Source organism: Grammomys surdaster, unplaced genomic scaffold, assembly GCF_004785775.1.
Source record: "Grammomys surdaster isolate TR1022 unplaced genomic scaffold, NIH_TR_1.0 201, whole genome shotgun sequence".
Taxonomy (NCBI): domain Eukaryota; kingdom Metazoa; phylum Chordata; class Mammalia; order Rodentia; family Muridae; genus Grammomys; species Grammomys surdaster.
This window is the reverse complement of record NW_021604646.1, coordinates 7,622,140-7,649,463: the sequence shown is the minus strand read 5'-3', so window position 1 is coordinate 7,649,463 and position 27,324 is coordinate 7,622,140. Positions and strand designations below refer to the sequence as shown.

The 27,324-nt window shown below is 43.1% G+C and overlaps 1 protein-coding gene across 2 annotated transcripts in view; it reads right to left on the bottom strand.

Annotated features, from left to right (window-relative positions):
- Window positions 1-11,235: 11,235 nt before the first annotated feature.
- The window catches only part of Csnk2a2 (casein kinase 2 alpha 2), a 40,857-nt gene continuing 24,768 nt past the window's right edge, over window positions 11,236-27,324 (bottom strand). For both annotated transcript variants that reach the window (XM_028770374.1, XM_028770375.1), the window contains 7 exons: window positions 24,109-24,192; window positions 23,246-23,356; window positions 22,647-22,748; window positions 20,331-20,431; window positions 18,909-19,057; window positions 16,816-16,909; window positions 11,236-11,687 (listed from right to left, as the gene is read on the bottom strand). In XM_028770374.1, the coding sequence (XP_028626207.1) occupies window positions 16,833-16,909; window positions 18,909-19,057; window positions 20,331-20,431; window positions 22,647-22,748; window positions 23,246-23,356; window positions 24,109-24,192 (624 nt within the window). In that variant the 3' untranslated portion in view covers window positions 11,236-11,687; window positions 16,816-16,832. The remainder of the gene's footprint in view (window positions 11,688-16,815; window positions 16,910-18,908; window positions 19,058-20,330; window positions 20,432-22,646; window positions 22,749-23,245; window positions 23,357-24,108; window positions 24,193-27,324) is intronic.

The window sequence follows — 27,324 nt, the reverse complement described above, 5'->3', positions numbered from 1 at the left end:
CTTGTTATATGGAATTTATTTTTGCATGGTATCTATCTGGAGATTCTTTATGTACTCTAAGCCAAGTGAATGATCAATAACTTGATTGTTTTTAAGTTAATCAGAATATTCTCAGGAGGAAAAAGATTCAGTATAAGAAATAGTAGTATATGAGTTCTGATGGTGATTTAAAGACTGCAGATAACTAACCACTTGGCATCTTATAGAAAGTAAATTATTTCTAGAAATAATTCACCAATACTAAGTCTGGAAATAGAAAACAGAATAGAAAATTAAGGTAATAACTGAGCCCCTCAAAAGTTTCTGAGCTGTCTTGTGTTTTCCCCCCCCCTCGGATTAATGTAATATAGATTATTGAGGAAACTATAAAAAGTAACATTGCAATCATCTGTAATATCACCATTCAGAAATAACTGTATGCTTGTGTATGTTGTCTCCATGCCTACCTGCCCAGTCCTTCTTATCTGCCCTCATGCCATCACATGCTAATGTGTGCACATAGTCACAGAGCTGTATTGGTCCTAAAACAGACAAGGACTGAGCACAGTATCCATCACTGTGGTTGCTGAGATCCATCCTTTGGACTGGTGTGTGTGGAATCCATCACTGTCTTCCCAGGTAGGCAACTACATTTCTCTCTCCCCTCCTCCAGGAATGGCCATCTTTATACATATTCTCCTTAAAAACCCAGATGAGAATTTCTTTGGCTTCCATGTCTGCTCTAGAGTAACTAGATCTCAGTATACACATGTGTTCAGTTGGACCAAATGGCTCTTACAAACCATGTGGCAATTTACGTTTCCATAGGCAATGCATATAGTGACAATTCCTATTAGTCTACTTTGTAAAATTTGTAGGTCTGAACTATATACATGTTGGTTTGGCTTGTTTTTCATTTTTGGACTACTAATATGCTGGCTTATCTCTTTATAGGCATTTAATATTAATTTAAAGTCACTTAGTTTTATGTTTTTATTATACATGCATGGGTGCTTTTCCTGCATGGATGTCTGTGCACCTGCCATGTGTCTGGTGCCAGTAGAGGTCAGAAGTTACAGAGAGTTGTGAGCAGCCCTGTGGGAGCTAGGAATCGAACCCTGGTCTTACTGGAAGAGCAGCCAGTGCTCTTGACTGCTGAGCCATTTCTCCCACCCCTCTTCACAGGTATTTAAATTGCTTTTATTTTGGGCTGGCAAGAGGGTTTAGTTGGTAAAGACATCTGTCACAAAACCTTATGGTCTGACTCACCTTGTAGAAGATGAGTGACTGCCACAAGTTGTTCTCTGAGCTTCCTACACTTAGACAGACAGACAGACAGACAGACACACACACACACACACACAGACACACACACACACACACACACACACACAGAAACTTTAGTTTGTAATTGCTTGTGTATGTCTTTTGCTCACATCCACACTGAGGCTCTTTATCCTTTCTTGGTCCGTGAGATGTAGCGTTCGCTGCACAAGCCTCTGTCACTGAGTGGCATTGGAAGCTCTGCTTTTCTCTTTAGGCTACCCGCTTCTGTCAGTGGCACATATGAGTTCTCCTTTTCTCAGTGCTTTTCAACACCACTTTTGTGTATATTAAGTTTCCATATACACATAAACCTCTTTCTGAGCTCTCTCTCCTAGTCTCCTGTTAAAAGTTCTTACCCGAAAAGCCAGGTGCAGGCCTTTAATCCCAGCACTCAGAAGAAAGGCAGACAGATTTCTGAGTTTGAGGCCAGCCTATTCTACACAGTGAGTTCTGGGACAGCCAGGGTTACACAGAGAAACCTTGCCTTGGATAAACCCAAAGGGGAAAAAGAAATCAGTTCTTCTACCAATACAACCCACATTTATATTAGTATTGTGAGGTGTCTTAATATGTAACAGGGCAAACATTTTCAATTTTTCCAAACTAGTTTGTAGCAAGTCTTTATTATTTTGTGGATTCTTCTTTTTCCTACACTTTATCCCCCTGCCCCTGGTTTCACCCCCTATCACTACATAGGAGATAAAGAAGGATGGGGGGACAGAGAAAGAGGGGAGGGGATGAGTGTCTTAAAGCCACAGTGACACACCTACTCCAACAAGGCCATCCCTCCTAATAGTGCCACTCCCTGGACCAAGCATCTACAAACCATCACAGACACCATACTACGTCCTCAGTGGCCCAAAACAACATGACTCATCAGTGTTGTCAGAGCCACTCAACTTTGAAGATGTTGGGGAAAAAAATGCTTCCTGGCCTGAGGTATTCCTTAACTGATGACGTTCTATGTATGTATGTATGTATGTATGTATGTATGTATGTATGTATATATCCATCCATCCATCCATCTATCTATCGATCGATCTATCAATCGATCTATTTTCTATTCTTCATCCATTTTCACATGGCTGCTTCCTTCTCTTCTGTATCCTTTAATAAGAATACTAGTCATCACATCTAAGGCCCACCTTGAATCCAGTACATCATTTTGAGATCCTTAACTACTGCCTTAGTTACTGTTCTATTGCTGTGAAGAGACACCATAACCCATGATCGAGGCAACTTATATAAGAAAGTATTTAATTGGAGGTTTGCTTATAGTTTGTTAGTCCAGGACCGTCACACTGTTGAGTGTGGTGCAGACCTGGCACTGGAGCAGTAGATAACCCCTTACATCCTAATCCACAGGCAGCAGGTAGAGGATGGGACTAAGCTTGGCACAGGCTTTTGAAACCTCAAAGTTCTTCCCCTATTGACACACATCCTCCAACAAGGCCAGACTTGTGGGATATTCACAAGTGAAGACTCCTTGGACATGGGTTTAAGCCAACAGAAATTCTTTATTAGCCAGCCAGTAACTGTTCGGTGTTAGGGTCAGGATCTCAGTATAGGCCTGAGCCTTCCTCGGGGTAAACTTTTGAGCACAAAATCCATATTCTGTGTTAACATACTTCACTTAGCAAGAACAGTTAGACAGAAGCAGAACTACAGAAACCAAAAGGCAAGGTTAGTACATTTCAAGACTTTCCCAGAACTGTGGACTTTGATGGCTGTTTTAGTTTTGGCAGGTGGCACTGCCTTTGTGTCTGAACAACACTTTCATCATGGAGTTGATGTGCTAAGATCTGGGGTCCCATTATAACACCTTCTAATTCTTTTCAGTCAGTTCATCATTGGGGAACCAAGCATTCCAATATATGAACTTTTGGGGCCATTTTCTTGCAAACCACCACAAGTACATATCCAAACCCACCTCTTTCCAAATAGCTTAAATTCCTACGTTCCAGGTGGACATGAACTTGAGGTGAAGACTATTCAGTTTACTAGGATACTTTTCAGAGGTGATTTGTCTGATGCACCGTGTGAAGTCCCCATCCCCCATGCCCTAATCTTATCTCCCTCCTTATTTGTTCAGCACTTGACAGTTTAAACAGTAATTCACTTATCATTCCTTTCCTTTCCTTCCCCTCACTCTTGTACTTTTTTTTTTTTGGTTTTTCGAGACAGAGTTTCTCAGTCTTGTACTTCGTGAACAATGAATTTGGTCTGTGTTGCTAACAGGTGTGTTCCTAGGGTCAAATCTGATGCCCACAGTTTTAAGTAGCTATGCATTGTGTGTCCAGTCAGTGACTCCGTCTTGGACTTGGGGCTCCAGGCCAAAGTTGGGACCTGCCTCTGTCCAGCCTCACTCAGCTGATGGTCCTGCTCAGAATCCAGGGTAAACTATGCCATTCACCTGTCCATAAAAGCTCTGTAAAGTGTCTTTTTCTTTCTCTGTATATAAACTACATACACATGTGTGTGGGTCCACACGTGGGAAGTCATGCAGAGACATTAGACATCTTGCTCTGTTATTTTCTTTTATTCCCTTAAAATAGGGTCTGATACTAAAACTGGAACTAGACTAGCAGCCAGCAAACGCTAGCCACCCTTCTGTCTCCACTTGCACAGTTCTGGGGTTATAGGTGCTTTCAGCCATGCCTGGCCTTTTTCATGGGCTTCCAAGATTTGAACTCAGATCTCCATGCTTATGCATCGAGTACTCTCTTACCCACTGAGCCACTTCTCTGACCCTTTCAAAGCCACATGTTGTACAAGATTTCTTTGTTAACTATGCAGTTTTCTCAGTTAAAAATGAAGATACCAGGCTGGAGAGATGGTTCAGTGGTTAAGAGCACTGACTGCTCTTCCAGAGTTCTCTAGTTCAATTCCCTGCAACCACATGGTGGCTCATAACCATCTGTAGTGGGATCCGATGCCCTCTTCTGGTGTGTCTGAAGACAGCTACGTTGTACTCACATAAAATCTTTTTAAAAAATGAAGATACCATTGTCATACCTTAAGAGCTTTGATATTCAGTAAACACTGGGACAGAGGAAAGCGTCGCTTCTCCAAGCTGCTCATCTGCAATAAATATCTATGTGGACTGTGTTTGGTCTTCTTTATATTGTGTATATATGTGTACCAGCTAGTTTTATGTCAATTTGACACAGGCTAGAGTCATCAGAGAGGAGGGAACCTTAAGTGATAAAAATGTTTCCATACCATCTGGCTGTAGGCAAGTCCATAAGGCATTTTTTAAAATTAGAGATTGATGGGGGAGGCCCAGCCCATTGTGGGCAGTGCCATCCCTGGGCTGGTAGTCCTACGTTCTCTAAGAAAGCAGGCTGAGCAGGCCATGTGGAGTAAGCCGGTAAGCAGCACTTCTCCATGGCCTCTGTATCACCTGCTGCCTCCAGGTTCCTGTCCTGCTTGAGTTCCTTCCCTTGCTGCTTTCAATACTGAGCTGTCATAGGGAACAGCGAGTGAATAAGCCCTTTTCTCCCCAGGCTGCTTTGGTTGTCGTGTTTCATCACAGTGTTAGTAAGCCTTATGAAGACTCTACGATCACAGCTTTGGGTGCAGTAGAGACCAAGCTGATCAGAGGCAGGGAGAATGTAGATAAATGGGTGTGGCTTTGAGTTAACTCCCTTCAGGGATGGACTACAGTTTGCTCTGATCATGTATCCCAGGCTCTGCCAGTTTCTACTGTGGCAGGCACTCCGTAATGAAGGAATGGCTGGATGGCTGAATGGAGAACCAAATGGTCACTTCTGTCACTAACATTGACTTCAAAGATAAACAGATTGAATTTACCTAGAATTGGGCCTCCCTTTCACAGAATGAAGCTTTAAATGCTGTCATTCTTGTTCTCCAGCTGCCTCTGATACTGTAGTTCTTGTATGTATATTTCATAGCCTTCAACACAGTGTAGGAGATCAATGACAGCAATGACTAACACAATTAGAATGTAGTCAGATAAAAAGACAATCAAGAGCCTGGCCTGGTGCTTCAGGCCTATAATCCTAGCTACTTTAGGAGGAAGGAGGATCAAAAGTTCAAGGCCAGCCTGTGTACAGATTGAATTTTAGGTCAGGGGGCTACTCAGTGAGATCTTGTTTCAGAATAAAAAGTCAAGAGGGCGGGGGGTGTGGCTTAATGGTGGAGTACTTTTCTAACATGCAGCAGACCCTCGGTTCAGGCCCTAGCCCCACAAAAAAGAGGCAAAGAGGGAGAAACTCCCTGCAGTATAGAAGCAGGCAGATACAATCCAGGCAGCAGACACAAAAGCTCCACAGATGGCAATCTGCACATTAAAACTAGGTCAGGAGGTGTAGCACAGGGTGTGCCTGGGGATGCCATCAATGACACAGGCTTGGCTTGTTAAGTCACAGTTCTGTCTGGTCTGGAATCTCTGACCATTTACCCATTTTGGACCAGAACTGAGGCAGGGTATATCGTGGCGTTGGAATATTAAGACAAGTGGACGTTAGTTTCTAATGCTTGATTTTAATCATGTATGTTTAATCATGTGCGTGTGCATGTGCTCCCATGTGTGAGTACAGGTGGTGATGGAGGATAAAGAGCCATTTGATGTCCTGGAGCTGGAGTTATAGGTGGTTGTGATCACCTGACGTTGGTACTGAGAATCGAACTCATGTCCCCTGGAAGACGAGGACCCATCTCTCTTCTTGTTTGCTATTAGCCAAAAAAAAAAAAAAAAAAAGTACACAATACCCAAGATACAGTCCACAGAATTCAAAAGGTCAACAAGCTGAAGGGTCCAAGTGAGGACACCTCAGTCCCTCTTGGGAGAAAGAAAAAAAGCAATCACAAGCAGGGAGGGATAACCTGTTTTATTTCACAAGCACAATGTTAGGATTCGAGCGCAGTTTGGACAGACAACACCAAAGCCGATCCGATCCTGTTCCAAGGGAAGGGGTTTATTTGGGGAAGGGAGTGGGAGAGAGGAACGGGAAGACGGCGAGTGAAGAGAAGACGAAGAGAGAGAGAAGTAGAGAGGAGTAGAGGCCGGCCATGACCACGTGGAGCTCCTAGACAGACATTATGAAGAGTAGACAGACCAAAGCTGTGATCTCAGGAGTCTGACAGACTAAGGGGTGAGTTTCTGACTACAGTGACAGGATTATCTAAGATATGTGAAATATTTAAGGATGGTAATGTATTAAACAGCATCTGAGGCTTTGGACTTAATGTGAAAGTGCTCCATATTCTTTTTGAAATGTAAGTGGTTTTACATTTGCAATGTCTAAGAAAATGTGTAAACAATGGATGTTTAACAATTCCAATTATGAGTTTAAACTTAGGTTTGTTGGTATTTGACTGGTTTGGGAGGATTTTGGTCAGGTTTTTCATTAGTTACTGTGCTTGTGAAATAAAACAGGTTATGTCGACTAAGTTTGTAATGTCTATGGAGACTAGATTAAGCATGTAAGCAATGTTTACAGCATTTACTAGTTGCAGGGAGCAGAGAAAGCCCAGAGTGAATGACAACCTATGTGAATGAGTGCTCTTGACATAGGCACCCCATGTCATGGACCCCAGAGCCTCAAGCCCATGGAGGAATGGCAAAGCCTTCCTCTGGTCCAAGTGTAGATATCGGCAGTGAATGCAGAAAATGTCCATCAGAGCTTCCTTCCTTAGATGTTTACAGCTTGAACACTGGTCCTCCACAGAGGCCACTTCTACCAGCATTGGCTGAGCCCGTGTCTCTGATGCAGCTGTATCCCAGGAGCCCACCTTGTTTATCTGCAATGACTCGGAGCCTCCTTGTTCAGTTGTGGGCAGTAAGCCCACATCCCTCTTCAACTGTGTGTAATAAACATACTGAGCTTCGGGGTGCTATGGTTTCTCCTGCAGAGAGCCCCGTCCACCCAGTCCTGGCTCTCTGACTGTGTCTGTCATTTCTTCATTCTCTCAGCACCCTAGTCGGGTCCAAGTCCCTGCAGCCATGACGGACATGGCAACGGATTAAGTAATGTGGACATGGCAATGGACTGCATACCTGAGGCTGGTCTTGAACTCTCAATCTTCTTGCATCAGCTTCCTGAGTGCTACAATTATAACCGTGTACCACCTTTGCCTTACAGCACCCATTCTGTTTTTTGTTTGTTTGTTTGTTCTTTTCGTTGTTGCTTTTGGTTTGGGATTTTTTTTTTTTTTGTGGTTTTTCGAGACAGGGTTTCTCTGTGTAGCCCTGGCTGTCCTGGAACTCACTCTGTAGACCAGGCTGGCCTCGAACTCAGAAATCCGCCTGCCTCTGCCTCCCAAGTGCTGGGATTAAAGGCGTGCGCCACCACTGCCCGGCGGTTTGGGGTTTTTTTTTAAGACAGGGTTTCTCTACATAGTCCTGGTTGTCCTAGAACTCACTTTATAGAACAGGCTGGCCTTAGATTCACAGAAATCCATCTGCCTCCGTCTCCTGAGTGCTGGGATTAAAGGTATGTGCCACCACATCGGGCACCCATTAAGTTTTTAATTTATTGACCCATGAAAGTTTAAACAAAGGTGTTAGTATCACCTGGTTTGTGGCTATAAAACGAATTATAATTGATCATAATGACGCAATTATAGAGGGCTGGGGACTTGAGCCAGTTGGTAGAGTGCTTTCTATCCATGTATAAGGAAGGGCTTGAGTTTGATCTCCTAGAATTCACATAAAAAAAAAGTTGGGTTTTAGTGGGACACACTTGTAATTCTATTAGAGTGGTGGAAACAGGAAGATTCCTGGGCTTGCAGGCCAGCAAGTGTAGTCAAATAAGGAAGCTCTAGGTTCAGTGAGAGAACCTGTGACAAAAATAAGGTGGAGATGGGGCTGGAGAGATGGCTCAGAGCTTAAGAGTGCTAACTGCTCTTCCAGAGGTCCTGAGTTCAATTTCCAGCTCACAATCATCTGCAATGGGTCCTCCGATGCCCTCTTCTGGTGTGTCTGAAGACAGAGACAATATACTCACACATATATAAAATTAATTAATTAATTAAAAAACTAAGGTGAAGAGTTCCTGAGGGAGACCCTGTATGGTGACCTCCACACATACACAGATGTGTACATACATGTGTGTGCATACCTATACACACATGACACAAACTGGGTTTTAAATGTACAGATTTAATAAACAAAGGCATCACTTAAAGCACAAAGTCTTGGCCAGGAAACAGGAGGTATTCAGGTCAGCTCAGCCTAGAAATTCACCCAGAGCACCTGCCCTTGGGAGCCACAGGGAGGTACTCACACACTGGTAGAGCGTTACCTCCCCAACCCAACCCCTTTTTCTGGCACAGCAATGATGAACAGGGATGTCCTTTAGCCAGAACAAAAGCATGGGGGATGTCCTGAACACTGAAAGCCTTCAGCTGGCAGGTGAAGGACAGGGACCTGGGCCACTGCAGAGGCTCCTAGAGTGAAGGTCAAGTGGAACTCTGTTGGGTCTCTGCATGTGATAACTTTAAAAAATACTTTCAAGTTTATTATCAGGAAGATGAACTCTTTAGGATGGAGAGCTTTGACGAAGGCAGCATATACAACCTCACATTTATGCTGCAGCACCCCTGAAAGGGTGTCGTGCTTTACTCAGACAACTGTGATCTGCTCTGCACCCTCCTTAAACAGCATCATTCAGTATGCAGCCTTCTGAGTCTGGCTTAGCAAAATGCATGTGAGAGGCATCTTTTGTTAACTGCATTCTGGGAAGAACAGCCCATCCTCTCCACCTCCTGGCCCTCTGGCCATGTCTGGCTCCACCCAGCCCATCATGCATGCACACACATAATAAAAATTTTGAAAGGGAAAGCTGAACTATATCCTTTTAAAAAGTAATTTTTATCCTATATATACCCCACTTACAAATGTGGAGCAAACACACTCATTTAGCAATTCTAAAACACTAGAAACAGCCCAGAGTCTCTGAAGGAATTGCTTTAACGATGGCACACACACAAGAATTGCTGTAACTGTAGCACAGCACACAGTGGAACACTGTGCAGCCATGGAAACAGATGAGGTAGATGTATACATGCTGACTCAGAGTTTTACTGTCAACTGGAAACATTATAGAAAAAGAATTTTTTTTCCACATTTGCATCCCATGAAAGTCATTGAATTTAGAAAGTCAAGAATTTAGATAAGGGTTTATAGAAACAAATGAAAAAAAAACAGATCAAACTGAACAACAGGATGACTTGGAGGGGCTTTTAACTATTAACTCTTGATAACCTTTGAATTATTTTTTTACTACAAGCATTCAGAAAAGACACTGAGGAGTAATACTGGTGCAAGGGTTCTCTGACAACCCGTGTGAACTATGGATAAGCTATGTGGGTTCCCAGGTGCTCTTCTCAAAGTCAAAACCAAAGTGAAAACTCCCCTCCCCTCCCCTCCCCTCCCCTCCCCTCCCCTTCCCTTCCTTTCCCTTTTTCCCTTCCTTCTTTTCCTTTCCTGCCACCCACAAAACCCAAGAGTATCTGATAGGCCTGGGATTTCTGAAAAGTAAGACTTCCACACTGGGAAACGAAGAACTTGGGCTAAAAAGCAGGAAAAGCCCAAGGACTAAGCTAGCCTTCTCAGTTCTTTATAAGCACTACTGGATCTCCACACCTGTCTGTCCACATCTACACAGGGCCTTAACTGTATACAGGTCTGTGGAGATAGCATATACCCACTATATACACCTATATACTATATACATCTGCAAGAGCATATGAATGAGCTACTCCTGCTGGGCTTTCTAGAGCCCCATATTGAAAAGGCTCCCCGGAGACAGCTTGAGAACAGTAAGCCAGTGGTAGGGTTAGAAATAAAGGCAAGGCTGGGTGGTGGTGGCACACACCTTTAATCCCAGCACTCCAGAGGCAGATGCGGGAAGATCTCTGTGAGTTCGAGGCCAGACTGGTCTAGAGTGAGTTCCAGGATAATCAAGATTACACAGAGAAACCCTGCCTCAAGAAAACAAGCAAACAAAAAGAAACCAAGGCGAGGTGCTTGTAGCCCATTGGCTTTTTGGTCTATGGTCAGTGGTTCTGGAAGGTACTTGCTGGTGTTCACTGGTGGGGTGTGTTAAGTTCTCATACCTTGTGAACTGACAGAAATAGGTTCAAAAGGCACCGACACCACAGTGGCCCTGAAGGGACTTGTTATTTCCTTCCCACATAATCACTTTAACACTGTGAGTGTTCACACTTGGATTCACATGGCCATTCAGAACAAGTGGCCCTTGTGAGGAACAAGCTGGCACTCCAACCTTTTCACTTGCCTAAAACCTGGTAGGGCCTCCTGTGCTCTATAGGCAGTGTGAGAATGGCCAGTGGCCAAACATCAGGCTGGTCAACCCCCAGCTGTGTTTATGTCGCCTGCACAGCTGTGCTGAATCAATCATCTGAGGACACTGAAACTGGCTGTTTCCTGTTAAAGGCTTCCACTGCAGCCTCTTTGTGTGTACGTAATGCATGTACGTGGAGGTTCTTCTATCTTTCTTGGGAGTATCAGGACAGGATGAGAAGTATCTTTAGGCTTGATCCCCTCCCTCCCATTGGTTAGCAGATTTAACCTGCCTCCAGGACTGAGGTATTTCTTCAGAAGGGAGTAGGCTTAACTGAGCAATACAAAATGTTGAGGTGTGAGCACAGAAACAGCAAAGGGTGGCTTACAGCATCCTCCTGAAGTCACCATGGGGGTATTAATCACTGAGCCACTCCTCATTTGGAAGAGGTAAGGGTGGACACATGATGGGGATTGCAGTCAAGACATGGCCCAGCTCTCCCAGCCTATGCAGCACGCCAGGCTGTCACTTTACTTGACAACATGCCATCCTGGTCCTGCTTCCCTCTAGTTGGACCTTGGCACAAGTGCACTGGTGACTCAGTTCTCTCTATCCACAGGTCTTGGCCAATGGCCCCTTCCACACTGAATACGCTCCATCCACTTCTTTTAAAACATTTTATTCAATAATATATATACTTTTAAAATAATATGTAACTGCCCATCATGCCATACACTGCTCCCATCCCGTCTGTGGAGTCTGTGGTCAGCTAGTCCTTGGGGTCTGCTGGAGCAACAGGCGGCCATGGGATGGGTCAAGGGCACAGGGAGCAACAGTAACCAACAACCATTTTTGCATACCCTTCACATTTCCCATGCTTTCTGGGTCGGGAGGAAGTCAACAGGAAGCCAAAGGCATGTGAACCTTTTACATTCGGAAGTGAGGTCTGATTTACGGTGGTGGGCTGCCCTTCGGGTGGTCTAGTTCCTGTTCGCCAAGCCTGCCACCATTTTGTGTCTGCTCTCGGGACGTGATCTCGCTACACGCGTTAAGACGTTTTGATTTGGTTCTTGTTCTGCTTATGGAAAAGTGGGAGGAACCGCAACAGACCTGAGGAGAGAGATGGGAGGAGGGGAAAGAGGGCATTAATCAATCTGAGCCAGAGAGGCAGGCCACCTGGGACAGGGCTGGGGACAGCGGGCAAGCTTGCCTTCTCGGGACACTCGAGGCATGAGCCCAGGCCTTGAAGTATCCTCCTCCTGCTCTTAGACCCCAACAGAGGCAGCCATTGGCCTGGCCTTCTGAGAGTAACTCTGGCCACATGTCACAATCTATTCTTCCCTGTCCTTTAAGTGTAGGGGCTTATGTAGGTGCCTTGTGACCATTCTGCAAGTCAGACAACAGGTCCAACCCCACAGTTTCTCAGATCTGACACACTTACTGAGGAGTTTAGGAATCAGATGACTTGGTATTTACTCAGAAAAAGGCCAAACCCACTATCATTGTAGGGCAGCAAATGGGCTCAAACTTTCAACCCACTTCTGCAAGCAACTAAGGTGTCTGGCATGGCCTCCTTCCATACCCATCATGGTACAGCAGGTGGTTGAGAGGACAGTGACTGGATTCTAGAGACCACAATGAGGAAAGCAATTGGCATCTAGCAAGCTGTCTCTGTCACTGTGGGAAAAGGGTTCTTTCCACTGCTTAAAGATGAGAAAGGCTGTCCGTGCAGGGTGAGAAATTACACTGCCTCCAAGTTCTTCAGCTGTGGTCCAAGGGTCCAATCACGGGGGATCCGTTAGGGAAACAACTACCTGCATGTAAGACCCCGTACTACCAGCCAAGTGACAGACAGCAGGTGCACACTCACGTGTATGCTACAAGGAGTGGTGGAGAGGGACTTTTACAAACGCCCAAACCTGGGTCCCAAGGTTAAAGTCACATAACAGAACCGGACAGTTCTGAGAAGCAGGGGTCTTGAGGGAGGCCACTTGTCTCACTCCTAAAGAAATTGCCACACCAAGGTGACAGACTCAGCCACCACAGGTCTTTGAAGCTCCAAGTTTATGGCCCACCTCCATGCCCCAAATGCAAGCTAAGGTCCAAAGCAGCTGTTTGCCTCCTAGTTGGGAAGGCCAGGAACTGTCAACATAAATTTTATTTAGGAAAATGGGATCTGACATGGCACCACACATCAGTCATCCAGGGCTACACTGAGGAACTGGGTTTGTAGTGTTCCTTTGGAAAAAGACCACAACACAGGCAGTGCTTTTTTCCCTGCAAACAGAAGGCTCCTTGGTTCTTGAAGATTATCCAAACTTGCCACTGGATATCAAGATTCTGTCCCCAATTCACCATTTACAGCAAGAAGAGCCACCAAGTGGAAAAAACTGTTAATTTATTGATTCAAAGTTTTTCTTTTTAAAAATCCCCAATACATGCAGTTCAGGGTCAAGTGTCACATTTGTAGCACATTGTTGGTTGACACAAAAGTATGTGTCTGCTGTATAATCCAACCTTGCCAGGTTCTACAACCAAAACTGCCATTGTAAAAGCAAGCACTCTTGGCCACCTCCCTTCCCCGTCATCCGCACAGTGGGGCTTAGTTTTTAAAGGCAGAACACACTTCACTTTTATTATGCTCCCTGACAAACTCAGGTTCTTGTATGCTCAAGAGACCTGCTTGCTTTTGCTTTCAGAAGGGCTGGCGTTCTGCAGCCACCTCTCCCCAGCTCATTGAGTAGCTCCCTTCCCTGTGGGGTCTGGGAATCTGACCTGTGTTAATTGAAACAGTTAACCAGGCTTCTACATTTATCTCAATGCACATAGAAACTCTTTGTATCCTTCCTGTCCCCCAAGTAGCTCTGCTGACACATTAGCATGGTCCTGGAGAACCTAGGTTGTTTCCCTGAGGCCCTTGGCAACTACCTCTCAAGGGCCACTGGACCCAAGCCAGGGTCAGTGTCCTCTCCAGGCATTTGCAGCAGGAACCTAGTGTCCCCTAGTTTCATCTTTAGAAGTATGAGCTCTTATGGGCCCAGCTTTACAACATTTTTCTTACTGGATCTTTTCTTTCATCTGTCCCCAACAGCCACCTTCTCTAAGCTTTAGTGGCGTCTAGCTCCTTATTCTCAGTCGTTGGACTAAGAGAACCTTCCTTTCCACCAGGGAACCCATGTGCCCTAAGCATGGACATGTTAGGGTAAGGCCCACAATGCCTGGCTGGGCACTCTGCTCTTCTAGATCGAGCCTCAGAGAGACATGCCCTCATTCCACAGGCAATGGTGTCTACCCAGCCACCTACAAAGACAGGAGCAGGTCAGCTGACTGGTGCCGAAAAGAACAAACTGTCACCAACACACTTATCATTCTCAGCATGGCTCTTAGTCCAGGCAACCTTGCGGTCATGCTCCTGTGGATACCAAGGAGAGAGACTGATTTGAACTCAGCCCTGGAGCAGCATCTTATCACACCAGGTGCCCGCTCTTCAACACAGGCATACCTGAGATGACAGTTCAACACTACCCTGTCCCCCACAGGTTTTGGTGGGTTTGTTTTGTTCTTTTTTGCTTTTCATTAGGAAATAATTAAGTCCTTGTCATAGGCACTTTTAACCTGTAATAAGGTAATGAAAAAAACAAATGAGAATTACTGAGATGAGTTTAAAAAGAATATATTCACTGAAAAGGATACTGGGTGGGTAAATTTACTAGTTTAGTCTGAATATAAAGACTAGACTCTCACCCCTACTCATACACACTCTTTAAAACCCAGGGAAAAATCTCCAGGGAGCTGGGCTATGGTGTGGCTGGTATACAGATATACCAAGGTAGATTTGGAGACAGGTAAGAGGTCCACTAGATACTGCAATTTGAGAAAGGCCAGCCTAAACATTAAGTATAAACCCAGAGGGAACAAGCATTTCAAGCCCAAGGCGGGAGAGAGGTGAAGTACAGTCACTGCTACATACATGCCCTGCTGAGCTGTCACTCAAGGACCTCTCCCCCACAGCATGCAGGGGGCCTGGGGGATGGGTAGGATGTGTCCAACTCTTTTCCCAGATGTTTTGACTGTCTCTGGAGGACCCAGGGCAAAGAGGTGGGATTACTGCTCAACTGAGACCCTCTAACAAACTCTTTAACAACTTAAGAGAGAAAAGAGGAGCTTGGGTCATCAAGGAGATGGGGTCAGAGAACAGAAAAGGCATCCCGGCATCCCCTGACCATCAAGGATCCAGGCTGCCTGTGACAGCACATGAGAACACCCATGGTAATCCCCAATACTTGAGGTTTGCTACTTGACATGTTAACACAGGTCATGTCTCTGCCATGTTGTTTCCAACTCTCAGGAAGAACAAATATATACATGGAAACACAAGGTGCAACACGAGGAGGCAGCAGCTCTATGAAAACCTTAACTGAATGGATGTCCTGAAACTTTATTTAGAGTGTGGGGTGTGTGTGTGTGTGTGTGTGTGTGTATCCATGCCATGGCACAGGTGTGGGCAGAGGACAATCATGGGAGTAGGTTCTCCCCTCTCACACAGGTTTGGGGGCTAAACTCAGGTCATCAGCTTTGGCAGCAGATGCCTTTACCTGCCATGACACTGGCCCAAGATCTTATTTTAATCTATAAACTCAACTTCGTACTATCAAGAGAAGAGTTACATTTGCCTTAAGTTCCCACAGACCAAACGACAAAATAGAATCTGCATTTAGAAATGGACCTGCTACCAATACCAATACAAGTTTATTGGAATTTGGAATGTAAACAGATGTTTCAAACAAACAATCTAACCTTATAAAAATGTATGGCATTATTAAATAGTTACTGAAGAAACCCTAAGTGTGATGTGGTAGATATCTCAAGCATGTTAGGTCCCCAGTGCTGAGATGTGGCTGCAGCCACGGAGAGGGGACTAGCTGGCAAACCATGTCAGTGACCAATCCCACCAATGAAATCAGCCCTATTAAAAAAACAAAACACAAAATTTAGCTTTTGCTAACATGAAGGTTAGCACAGTGGATCTATAAAGCTTTGACACTTGCTCCAGGAGCCCCACTTCCTCCCGCATGCCATGGCCATCACTCTCCATCTGCAGGAGTCATAGGACAGCCTTACCCACAAGCCAGCACCTGCACGCAAGAGCCTGCTTTCCATCACACTCATGTGTGACCAATCAGAGCTGCAAATGCTCATCATCCTGACTGCAGCCACACCTGTTTATCACAGGGTTAAGAGAGGAAAGATGGTGGTAGGCTTTTTTGCACCCATGAGGTCTTTCCTGAATAAATCCTAATAGAACGCTTTCCTCTCTCTTTGACCTGCCTGAAGACTAACTTTCCAGCTGTAGCTATGGTTGTGAATAAAAATAGTCTTTGTTTTAAAGTGGAGCATTGTAATGCCCTCACAAAGATGTGCTGGGAAACGGTGAGGTTTTCCTTACAAGGCCAAGGGGGAAAAAGTTAAAGAAAAAAAAAAAGGCAACAAGATTCAATAGTTAGGCAAATCAATAAAGGTGAGCCCCAAGTTATGCACACAGCATGGAACATCTAATGAGCCTGGGACCTGCTCATGGCATCTCAAGATTTACAGTGCCATTTTCTGACACCAAACAGGATGTGGCGAGAGCAAGGGCAGTTTGCTTCCAAATGAATACACTTAGAACACTTAGAAGCAAACTGCAGCAATGAGGTACATTTCCTGGAGAGCTCATGTCATAAAAAAATACATAACACATGAATTTGTAAAAGAGCTTAAAAAAAATACTGTCACTGTTTTAATCCTTTTTTTTTTTTTTCTTGTGAATGAGGCTGGTGTGTCAGAATAGACAGCTGACTTTTGCTAAAACTTGAGCCTGAATTCTCACAGAAGAAAATCAGACCACAATGGAATAGATAGGAAGTCAGATATTCAGAGCTTGTTGACCGAACGGGTTAATTCATCAGTGGTATCCTGTTAAACGCAGGTACATGGACAACAACTCCGAGCTTCTCATCTCCCATGCATTCCAAAGGGAGAGTCCCCTCAGATCCTCAACTATGCGCTCTGCCACACCGCACAGCGCAGCTCCCTGTAGACTAGTACTGGGGAGTTTCTTGCTTTTGACAGACTTTAGGTCTTTACTCTTCTTTGCCTTTAGAAGGAATGATTAGAATTTCTTTTTATCACACTGTAGTTTCCTTCAAGTTTTTGTTTGGTTGGTTGGTTTTATTGGCAAGCATCAGTGCCGCATTACCGTCGATTCCCCAGGCTTCATCGTGCTGCGGTGAGACCACTGGAAAGCACGGTGTTCTCAGCACAAGGCTGGGACTGCTCCTTCACCACCGGGTCTGCAAGAGAGCACAGGTTCCCCACGTCAGCACCAGCACTGAGGCTACAGTGAGAACGCCACACAGCCAACCTGCCTTTCTTCTTCTACATGCACATTTATGTTGGATTCGGGTCCCACAAAAACCAGGCACCAAGACAGGATCAGGAGATAATTCCTTATTTTTTCTCCCTCAAAGCAGGGTCTAGAACCCATAGTTTCACACATGCTAGGCAATCAATCTACTAAGTCACTTCCTCAACTCCTACTGCACATTGGATTTTGGGAGAAAGTTATACAAGATCTCAGATTAGCTCTGAACTCTCACTCTTCTTCACCCTGATCCTCCAGTTCAGCCAGGGTGGCCTCATGTCCACTGGCGAATTTTTTTTCTAGGTAATTCTTCTTCCTTAGAATATAGACCCAACTGCTGAAAAGCACAGAAGCCCTATCTTACCAGTGTTCAAATTTATACCAATTTCTTCTTTGAGTACCAACATCATACTTATCCCCTAAATTCTTTAAAGCACATACAATGATAAGCATGTCATCAAAAGATGAGTAAACTAGCCAATGGCAGACTATCAACTTTAAGGAACAGTGAAATACGAAGTTTATTTAGATAATAATCAAATAATGAATTATGTGAAACATTCATCAGGTTTTTGTTATTATTTCTGAGACAGAATCTCACTATATACCTTAGATGGCCTCAAATGTGCAATCCTTACACATATGCATGTCTCATGAGTTTACACTAGTATTGCTTTCTATTTTATTGGTTTTGCTTGTTTTGTTTTTTTGAGTCAGGGTCTCTGTGTGTAGCTCTGGCTGTCTGTCCTGGAACTCACTCTGTAGTCCAGGCCAGCCTTGAACTCAGGGATCCACCTGCCTCTGCCTTCTGAGTCCTGGGATTAAAGGTATTCATCAACACACCTGGCTTTAAAACAACAACCAGCCGCCTCCCCACAAAACCCCAGTCTTACTATGTATTCCTGGCTGGCCTCTAAGATCTGACTACCTTCTGAGTAGCTTTTTTAAAGGTGTGTGCCACTACTCTGGGCTATACCAGTATCCTTAAAGTGGCCTACCTCACGGGGTAGAAGCAGCTCTGTGTTGGAAATTAGAGAGCAGACAACCCTTGTCTGTCTAAGGCACAGAAGGCTGAAAGAGAAGACCCTTTACATTTTTTGTCACCTTAAACTTTTGTTGTAAGTAAGTTTGAAACCATAGCAATATAGTCTTCATATTAGCTAAAGCACATGGGTAAAGTGTATGTGAAATCTCAATAGGGAGAACGACTCTACTCAAACCATTAGCGGGTACAGAAGGAGCACACATGCTCTGTGGGAGATGCCAGGGTCCAGCTGTCACACCTGCCTGCTCCCTAGCCTCAGAGCCCTCTCATTCACACACTGCTTCCTTTAGAAACACACTAGGATGATCTAACTACTTTTTTAAACGAGAAAAAAAAAAAAATCGCTGACTAGGTTTTTATACACATTTTATGCTTAAAAAAAAAAACCTTCAGTCTACAAGATGAGGGTAATAAGAGTGGGTAGACAGTCTGGCCTCAGAGGTACTACTACTAGTGAATAACCAAACACCGTTGGGAACTAAGAAAAATCACCTATGAAGTGATCTAGAATGAATAAAATCATCTATAAAGTGATCTAGAATGAATACATCATCTATAAAGTGATCTAGAATAAATTAAAATTTGAAGCCAAATATCTAGTGTTCTGACTGACCTTGAAGATAAAGGGTGTTGTTTTGTCTTTTAATAACTCACAGGACTGGAGAGATGGCTCAGTGGTTAACAGCACTGACTGTTCTTCCAGAGGTCCTAAGTTCAATTTCCAGCCAATACATGGCTCACAACCATCTGTAATGGTATCTGATGCCTTCTTCTGCTGTGTATGAAGACAGCTGCAGTGTACTCTTATATATAAAATAATGATTCTTAAAAATAAAAACAACCACCAAAATAAACAAACAAACAAACAACCCAAAATACTCACAGAAGTATGGGTGCTCCATGGCCTCTTTGGCGGTCAATCTCTGTTGATGGTCGTACCGCAGGAGCTTGTCAAGAAGATCTAGAGCCTCGGGGCTGACAAGGTGTCTGTTCTCGCTATGGATAAAGTTTTCCCAGCGCTTCCGTGAATGTCTAAGAAAAACAGTAAGTCATTACTATTCTGAGACTAAACAACATGAAAAATTCTCCTCTACTAGACCCACCATCAACGACGTCTTAGAAGAGTGCACTGTGTGAAGCAGCTGAAGCTCGTTCTTACTGGTGCCCACTTCATACAGGCCGGCACTTCCACAACCTGTCACACCCAGTTATAACCATGGTGTACTGACACAAAACTGCTCAATCATTAGATAAGCAGGATCTGTTTATAACTTCTACATCTGAGTGAGAACTGGTTCAATCTTTCTCGATTACTCTTCTGGCCCAGTCCTTTCACCAACTCTAAGTACAGCCTGGAAGTGACTACACAATGATGGGTAGTAGACAGAGAACTGGCTTTAAAAACAAATGGTTTTATACACAATGTGTGAAGACCACCAGGCAAGCATTTCCTTCTAGCATACTGCACTGAAGCATGGTGGTGCACATCTATAATCCTGGCACTCATGTTGAGGCCATCTATGCAGCAAGACCTTGTCAAACGAACAAACAAATCTCTAAACCATATAAATCTACACTGTACCTGAAAATTCAGTATGCCTTAATATTTACTGTAAAACTTACTTCAGAAAATAAGCTATTCATTTCTTATTTAAAGAAACATAGTTTTCCAGGATTTGTCATCAAAATATGTATATTTAGGGCTGAAGAGATGGCTCAGTGGTTAAGAGCACAGTCTGCTCTTCCAGAGGTTCTGAGTTCAATTTCTGACAACCACATGGTGGCTCACAACCACCTCTAACTCCAGTTTCAGAGGACCCCTATTCTGGTTCTCCAGACACCAATACATACATGGTACATATACATGCACACAGATAAAACATGCTTACATATAAACCAGAAAGAAGTAATTTAAAAAATTAAGTACATGCTTTAACCAAATAAACATTTTCCGCCTGTTAACATTGTGATTTTGTCTTCCATTTGCTTCCACAGATCTCTCATGATTGCCAGGCTGGCTTCAAACTCAATGATCCCCTGCCTCTGCCTCCCTGGTGTTGTGATTAGATATCCATGTCCACACATGGCTTATATTCCATTTTCTATTGATAAGTAGGAAGTCCTACCACTTAGGAGGCTAAAGCAGTTAACCCTCTGTCTACATAGTAAGTGAGACCTTGCTTCAACCAACCAACATCAATACTGATGTGAGAAAAGGGAAAGAAACTGGATTTTATCTAACCTTCCAACTTCTGAAACAGAGCAAGATGTACCCTTCCTCCCCCGTCCTTCTCTTTTTACTTACTGTCCCAGGATATCATTGAAGTGTGGATCTAGGTCTATGTGGTACTTCTTCAGATACCCATATAGCTCATCTGTCCCCAGAACCTTGGCAATTCGAACAAGCTGAAACACAAAACAAACTGACCAAACCACCAAGCACACAGCTTCCCATGAGCCTTAGAGAACACTGAGCTGGACCTGGGAATCAGAAGATTCCATGTCACTCAGATCTCTAGGAACTTAACAGAGATCCGAGTCTAAGATAAACAAAAAGACTTAAGGACACAAGTCTCACATGAATTCAAGTTTCTAAACTGCTTTTAAAGGGTTAATGTAGGGCTGGAGAGATGGCTCAGCGGTTAAGAGCACTGACTGCTCTTCCAGAGGTCCTGAGTTCAATTCCCAGCACCCACATGGTGGCTCACAACCATCTGTTAATGATATTTGATGCCCTCTTCTGGTGTGTCTGAAGACAGCTGCAGTGTACTCATGTATAAAATAAATACATAATTCTTTAAAAAAAAAAATAAAAATAAAGGGTTAATGTAATTTGATGCTAATATCTTTGGGGACACTGTGATCTAATGACTAGAATCTGATTTTGTTAGACAAAGAGGCATTGTGGGTTGTCATAGGGATAGGTTATCAAATTTACTCTTAAACAAAACATTATATAGCCATATCTTACATTGGCAGAAATTTTACAATTAATGCAAATTGAAGTTGTAATTTTACACTGATATATAATTTATAGATTGATACAGGTTTAAGATTTTCATAGATGTAAATTTCTTATATTGATGTAAGATTAAAATTACTATTGTTACTCTTTGATAGGCACCGTGCCTGTACAAGTACAACTCTTCTAGGAACACAAGGCTTGGAGCCAGTCCTTCTAATAACTGCCATTACAAACTGTTTAGGATGATTAAGTAACACAAAAGTTAAGAGCCAGATAATAAACTCATGATTACATTATATTCTGATTTAATTATAATAAAGTGTTTTTTTAAATTTACTCAAATAGAAATGACTAAGAATAGTTAAGGTATAACAGTTCAGATTACTTTACATAGTCTTCAAAGGCATCACAAGTCCACAGAATACGACACTTAAGGCCATTTCGTTATTAAAGATCATTTGACTAGAGACAAGTGTGCTCCTGATTACACCCCTTTCTTGGTTCAAAGAAAAAAATTGCCTCAATTCAGCTACAGACAAAAATACTGGACAAGAAAAGGTCACACTATGTGGAATAGTCGACTGATAGCTCTGGCAAGACGGGGTAAGCAGTCCTTCAAAATTCAAATCTACAAAAGTCTGTCAGATGATTCTGTGCCAGAAGGCTAAAGAATGACATTTTGAGGAAGTAGGGACTGTCCAGGTAGTCAACTGTCTCTACAAAATGGTTACGTTTTGGAAGCTATGTTTTGTGCTTCCTGTATTTTCAGGTACTATTTAAGTCATTCTTGTATGTCTGATGGGGTTGAAGACTAGTTATAGTCTCATAGAGAAACCAAGCTGTTTAACATAAAGAGAGATAACAGATTTGAGAGGATGATTTTCAGATGGTATACAAGCCAGGATATGATTCAGATATAAAATTGTAAGCTTTCTGAGTTAGGATAGATGGTAGAGTGCTCTATTTAAATTGACAAATATGACACATTGGGTGTTAAGTATATCTTACGTGTTATAAGTTACATAATTGTAATAGATGTGCTCAATTTATATTTGAGGGGGAAAAAAGAGCCTTTTAATTGGACAAAAAGGTGGAAATGTTGTGGGTTGCCCCAACGAAGAGTGGATCATGTACTCAAGTAATTCCATGTGAACTTTCTCCCCATTTTAACTGGTCAAATAAAGGCTAGAGTTTATGACTGGGCAGTGGAAGGGAAAGGTGGGGCTGGAGGTTTCAGAGAGGGCGAAGAGAAGAAGAGAAAGATGGAGGAAGAGGAGGTGGAAGTTGGAGCAGAACCATGTGACCTGGAGAAGCTGCAGTAGCAGGGGATCTCATAGCTGGGGAAATAGAGTAGTGTAGTGATAAATCTGCCCATCTAAGTATGCAGCTTATAGATACTGTAACTGAGTTGTGTTTTTTGCATGGGCTTATTGGGGCTGGAGATTTACTGCAACAAAGAGGAATCTTGTTTCTTAGGCCCATCTTGAAGGTTCAGGACAGACAGCAAATGTCTGAATGCTTTGGGACCTCGTACCACAGACCCAATTCTGAATGACTCATCAGCTTACATGGAAGTCCATATATAGTGAGTGACATTCATGGCTTATAGGCTATATCTCTAGCATTTGTGACATAACAGTGACCAAATCTGCTCACCTGGTCATAGTTGTCCTGCCCATGGAAGAATGGTTCCTTTCGGAATATCATGCTCGCTAACATACAGCCCAAGCTCCACATGTCCAAGCTGTAATCATACATCTGAAGGCAGCAAGGATGGCCGATTAGTCAAGGATGCTTAGACACCCTTTGTATTGCGTTTCTAGTACTCATCTGACTACTGAAGATTAGCCTTTTTTCCTGAGGCACTAGGGCCTTATACATACCAGGCAAGCTTCATTCTCAGCCTTTCTGCAGTTATTTTATAATGAAAAGTCACTCTTCCCTTAAAAGAAAAAAAGGCAGCAAGAGGCTCAGCCGGTAGATTAAGTGTCCAAGGCTGCCAACCCCAACAACCTAATCCTTATGCCAAGAACCAACATGGTGGAGAGAACAAACTCCTCCTGCTTCTAACCCTCACATGTGGGCTGTGGCGTATACATACATACTGAAAAAAAATTTAATGTAGCTGAGAAAAAACTTCATAGAGTAGAATAATAATTGGGTTTTGTATGTATTCAAACCGACTACATAGCAAACCAGAAAAATCCCTAAGAAAATATAAGAGTAGCGCAGAGCAGCTTCACTGACACGTTCACCTGATAGTCCACAAGGAGCTCTGGTCCCTTGAAGTACCTCGAGGCAACTCGAACATTGTACTCCTGAGCAGGATGATAGAACTCCGCCAGACCCCAATCAATCAGTCGGAGCTATGAAAGACAAGACAAAGTAGACCGTGAAAGATGCACGTGGAGATGCCTATGTTTGTGGCGAGGCCACAGCACATATCTGTAACAGGTATTTGACCACACAGAGTCTACCCATGGAAGACTACACTTCAAAAACTGCAGATGAAATCATTTCTGGAGCAGAGTACTTGGAGTGTTTCTGAGTTTTTCCCTTTAAGTTACCCTGGTCTTTTATTCTCTCCAGATCATCAGAGCTCAGCCTTGTCTCTGCCTCCGTGCTACCTCCTTATGGAACACATTCTCCATCACTCACAGCTCTTAACATGAGCTCCAGGCAATACTGAAGGACATGCACATGCCTCCTGCTAAGCAGAAACACTGCACATTGCTCTAATTGGTTATTAAGCTAACACTGGCTGTGACAGCCAGAGTTGGAAGGACCCAAGTGTACTTCTTAGGGGTAGTTGGACTGGAACGATCATGAAGAAGTGAAGTGGAAACCACTGTTATAGTTTCTTCCTAAGGCCCTTTGAACACTAAAACTAAAATAAAACCAGTGACTATAGTCATGGTCACCAAGTACTTTCCTGGTGGGACCACTACAGGAGACTAGAGAAGACACAGTAATGCAGTCTACAGAAGGAATCAGCATGGTCTACAGAAAAAGCACAGACAGCATCGTGTCTACAGATACCAAAATGCTCTTGGACACAATGTTTAGGTCTTCCCTAAGCCTTCAGCAAAGGTTTGGTGCTGCCTGGCTGGACTGGTACCTTTTTTTGTTGGTGATCTATCATGACATTGTGAGGTTTCACATCCCTGTGCATGATTCCCTTGCTGTGGCAGTAATCCAGAGCCTAGTAGGTAAGAAAACAGAGAAAAGTAAGCAAACCCTTTACCGCCCACAATGCAAACACATTCTTATTATTTTTAACACTTTAACTTGAATAGTCTCAAAAAGGACAGCTTACTGCGTTGAAGAGAAAAAAAAAAAAAGGTCTCTGTGGACACTACAGATGGCAGCCAGTAGAAAGGAGGCTATCAACGGCCATGCTGAAGGTTGCTTTAAAAAGGAAGGAATGAGAACCACAGTGTGGGACTTATAGAATAATATCCTAATATATCTTTTAACAAGGGAGACTTAAGCATGTGAGTTTTCTAAATTAAGAAGCATTTACATTTTACTTAAATATAAAATCTGAGCCACTTAGCTTTTAAGAACCAACACTACAATTCTGAGAGAAAGTTACTTCCTGTAATAGAATCAATATAACAGGCTTTTATGTGTTGAAAGCCCATGATCTTTAGTAAGTTGAAAACCCTGTAACCATTGCTACCAACTTTAGAACTCTTTGGACCTAATTCCAACGCCAACTGACTTCCAGCCACTGCTGGATCTGCTATCTGATATAGAGATTTTTTTTCAGCTGGACATTCCTATGGCATGGTCCTTTGTCTCCTTTCACTGCATTTTTGAGATTGAATAATTTTTTGAACTTATTAGTTTGTTGCACTGGGGTTGTTTCTACTTTTGACCATTGAGAACATGTTGCAATGAGTAATCATGTGGAAGTCTTTGGGGACATGCATTCATTTATCTTGGGTACATTTTTAAAAGTACCTTGATGTATAGTAACTTTACACTTTCTAAGGAACTCCCAGTTTTCTCAAGTCTAACACACGATGCTTGCAGTTTTTCTAAACTGGCCAAAACCTGTCACATCCTTTTTTAAATAACAGCTATTCAGGTGGGCGAAAGTAGTATCTTAATGTGTTTCTGATTTGAACTTCCTTATTACTGATAAAACAAATTATTTGTCATGTGCTTATTGGTCAGTCTATATTTATGTTGCCTTTGAAGAAATGTTGATTTAAATTTTTTATCTTTAAATTTGTATTAATATGCCTTTTTCCTTTTTAATGCTAGATAGCCCAGTCAGGTTATTTTCTTTCTGTACCTAGCCTGGCCTCAGAGTCAATATCCTCCTGGCTCAAGACACCTGAGTGTTGGGACTACAGGATGCTCACCACATCCACTTTTTTTTTTTCAACACACACACACACACACACACACACACACACACACACACACACACGGGGGGGGGGGGAGGGGAACATCTTTGTGAACCCCAAAGTTAGAACCTTCAGTTTAAAAAGCACTGGAAAACTTCAAGAGGCCAGAACAGTCTTCACGTGGGGGCTTATCCTGATTAAAGAATGTTAGCAGCATACCTGACATCTACCTTCTAGTGTCAGATGAGCCACTCCAGCTATAACCAAAAGTAACTCTAGCTAACAGGTACCTCCTGGCTGGGAAACAGCAACAGACTCAAAAGGACACCATCCCAGGCATCTGTCTGCCTCAGAGGATGATCAGCATGCCCAAACTATGCTCCCCTCATCTACAGCAACAACAAAGTTTGATGCTTTTAGTCTGAATTTGGTGAATGGGCAATACAGAACCTGGGGACAAGGTGACACCCATAATTTCTCTACCAGTCTTGTATACCATTTCTGCAGCAAAGTTAACCATCTAGAGTTACAGCTTGTCACTAGCTATGCAAGGCCACTAAATACTTGGTATATGACCAATGTCATACAGATAACAGAATTCTTAGTTTTGCTTAATTTAAATAGCTAAGATAGATCTAAGGACATCTGACTGGAGGTTTTACAATCTAATACCATGTAAACTTAAGACTGATTTACTGGAGGCGGAGGGAGGCAGGATCTCTGAGTTCGAGAGTTTGAGGCTAGCCTGGTCTACAGAGTGAGTTCCAGGGCAGCCAGAGCTACACAGAGAAACCCTGTCTCCAAAAACAAAAAAACAAAACAAAAAAACAAACAAAAAAAAAACCACACCCCCCAAAAAACCAAAAACAACAACAACAACAAAGACTGATTTACTTTTACTTTACCTATGTTCTATTTCCATTTTTTGTTTTGCTTTGCAATAAATGTAGCAAGATAGCAATGTGCTCTTGTGCCTTCTTTCAACTGGTACCTGTTTACCCAGAATTTCATAGTTTCCACTCAAATCCATCTCTGCAATTGTCTTATGAAACTAGGGTCCATGAGCACACCTCTGAATTTGATCACATAAATCCTGGAGAGCTAAATATTTCCTGTTTTCTAAGAGAAAATATTGATTTCTTCCATTTATCCAGTCTTTGTCAAAGATCTAATTCAGACAATACCTGGGATATAAAAAATACACCATGGAACCAAGGGCTGAGCCAAAAAAACAAAAACAAAAACAAAACCACGATAAGTTCTTGGCAGGGTCCACTGGCCAGACACACCATGGGTTACTAACATGCCTGTAAATTTCCTGAGGGGTACTTCAGTTTTGATATCTGCTACAGCTTCTGCTCATAGCCATGAAAGATCTATTTTCAAGTGTCCACTGGGATTTTTTATCTCATTAGCTGGAAGAGATAGATCACTGCCATCATTTGACAACAATGGCCACCAGCACTGTGCGCAGATGTGCTAGGTTTGTCTTCATCTAACTCGTGCTAGCTAAAAAATACAAGACTGGAAAGCTGACTTAAATGAGTTCTTGGAGAAGAGGACAGTGGTTCTCATAGTGCAGACAGGGGGATTTCTGGGAAGACCTCTGAGAGAGGGACACCTTGATGTTCACAGCACGGCAAACTTCTTCCCACTGCACACTTCCACAGGAAAGGTGAGCCAGATCAAGCAGTCTATCCTTACTAACCAAAGCTCAACAGACACTAGTGAATTCTAAGCCCAGCATTCTGGCTCTAGTAACAGGCAGATCACTCAAGAACAACTCTAAGGAAAACATTCATTTCAAGAAGCCAGATCTGCAAACTTCCACTCCCCAAGTCCAGCCTTCAATGTGTTATTTTGTTTGAGCGATGTTTTTCAGTTCCCATTCAAACACCATCTTGGCAATTTTCTTTCCCTCCCTCCCTCCCTCCCTCCCCCCGTATATCAAAAAAAAAGAATAGGCCAACAAGGTG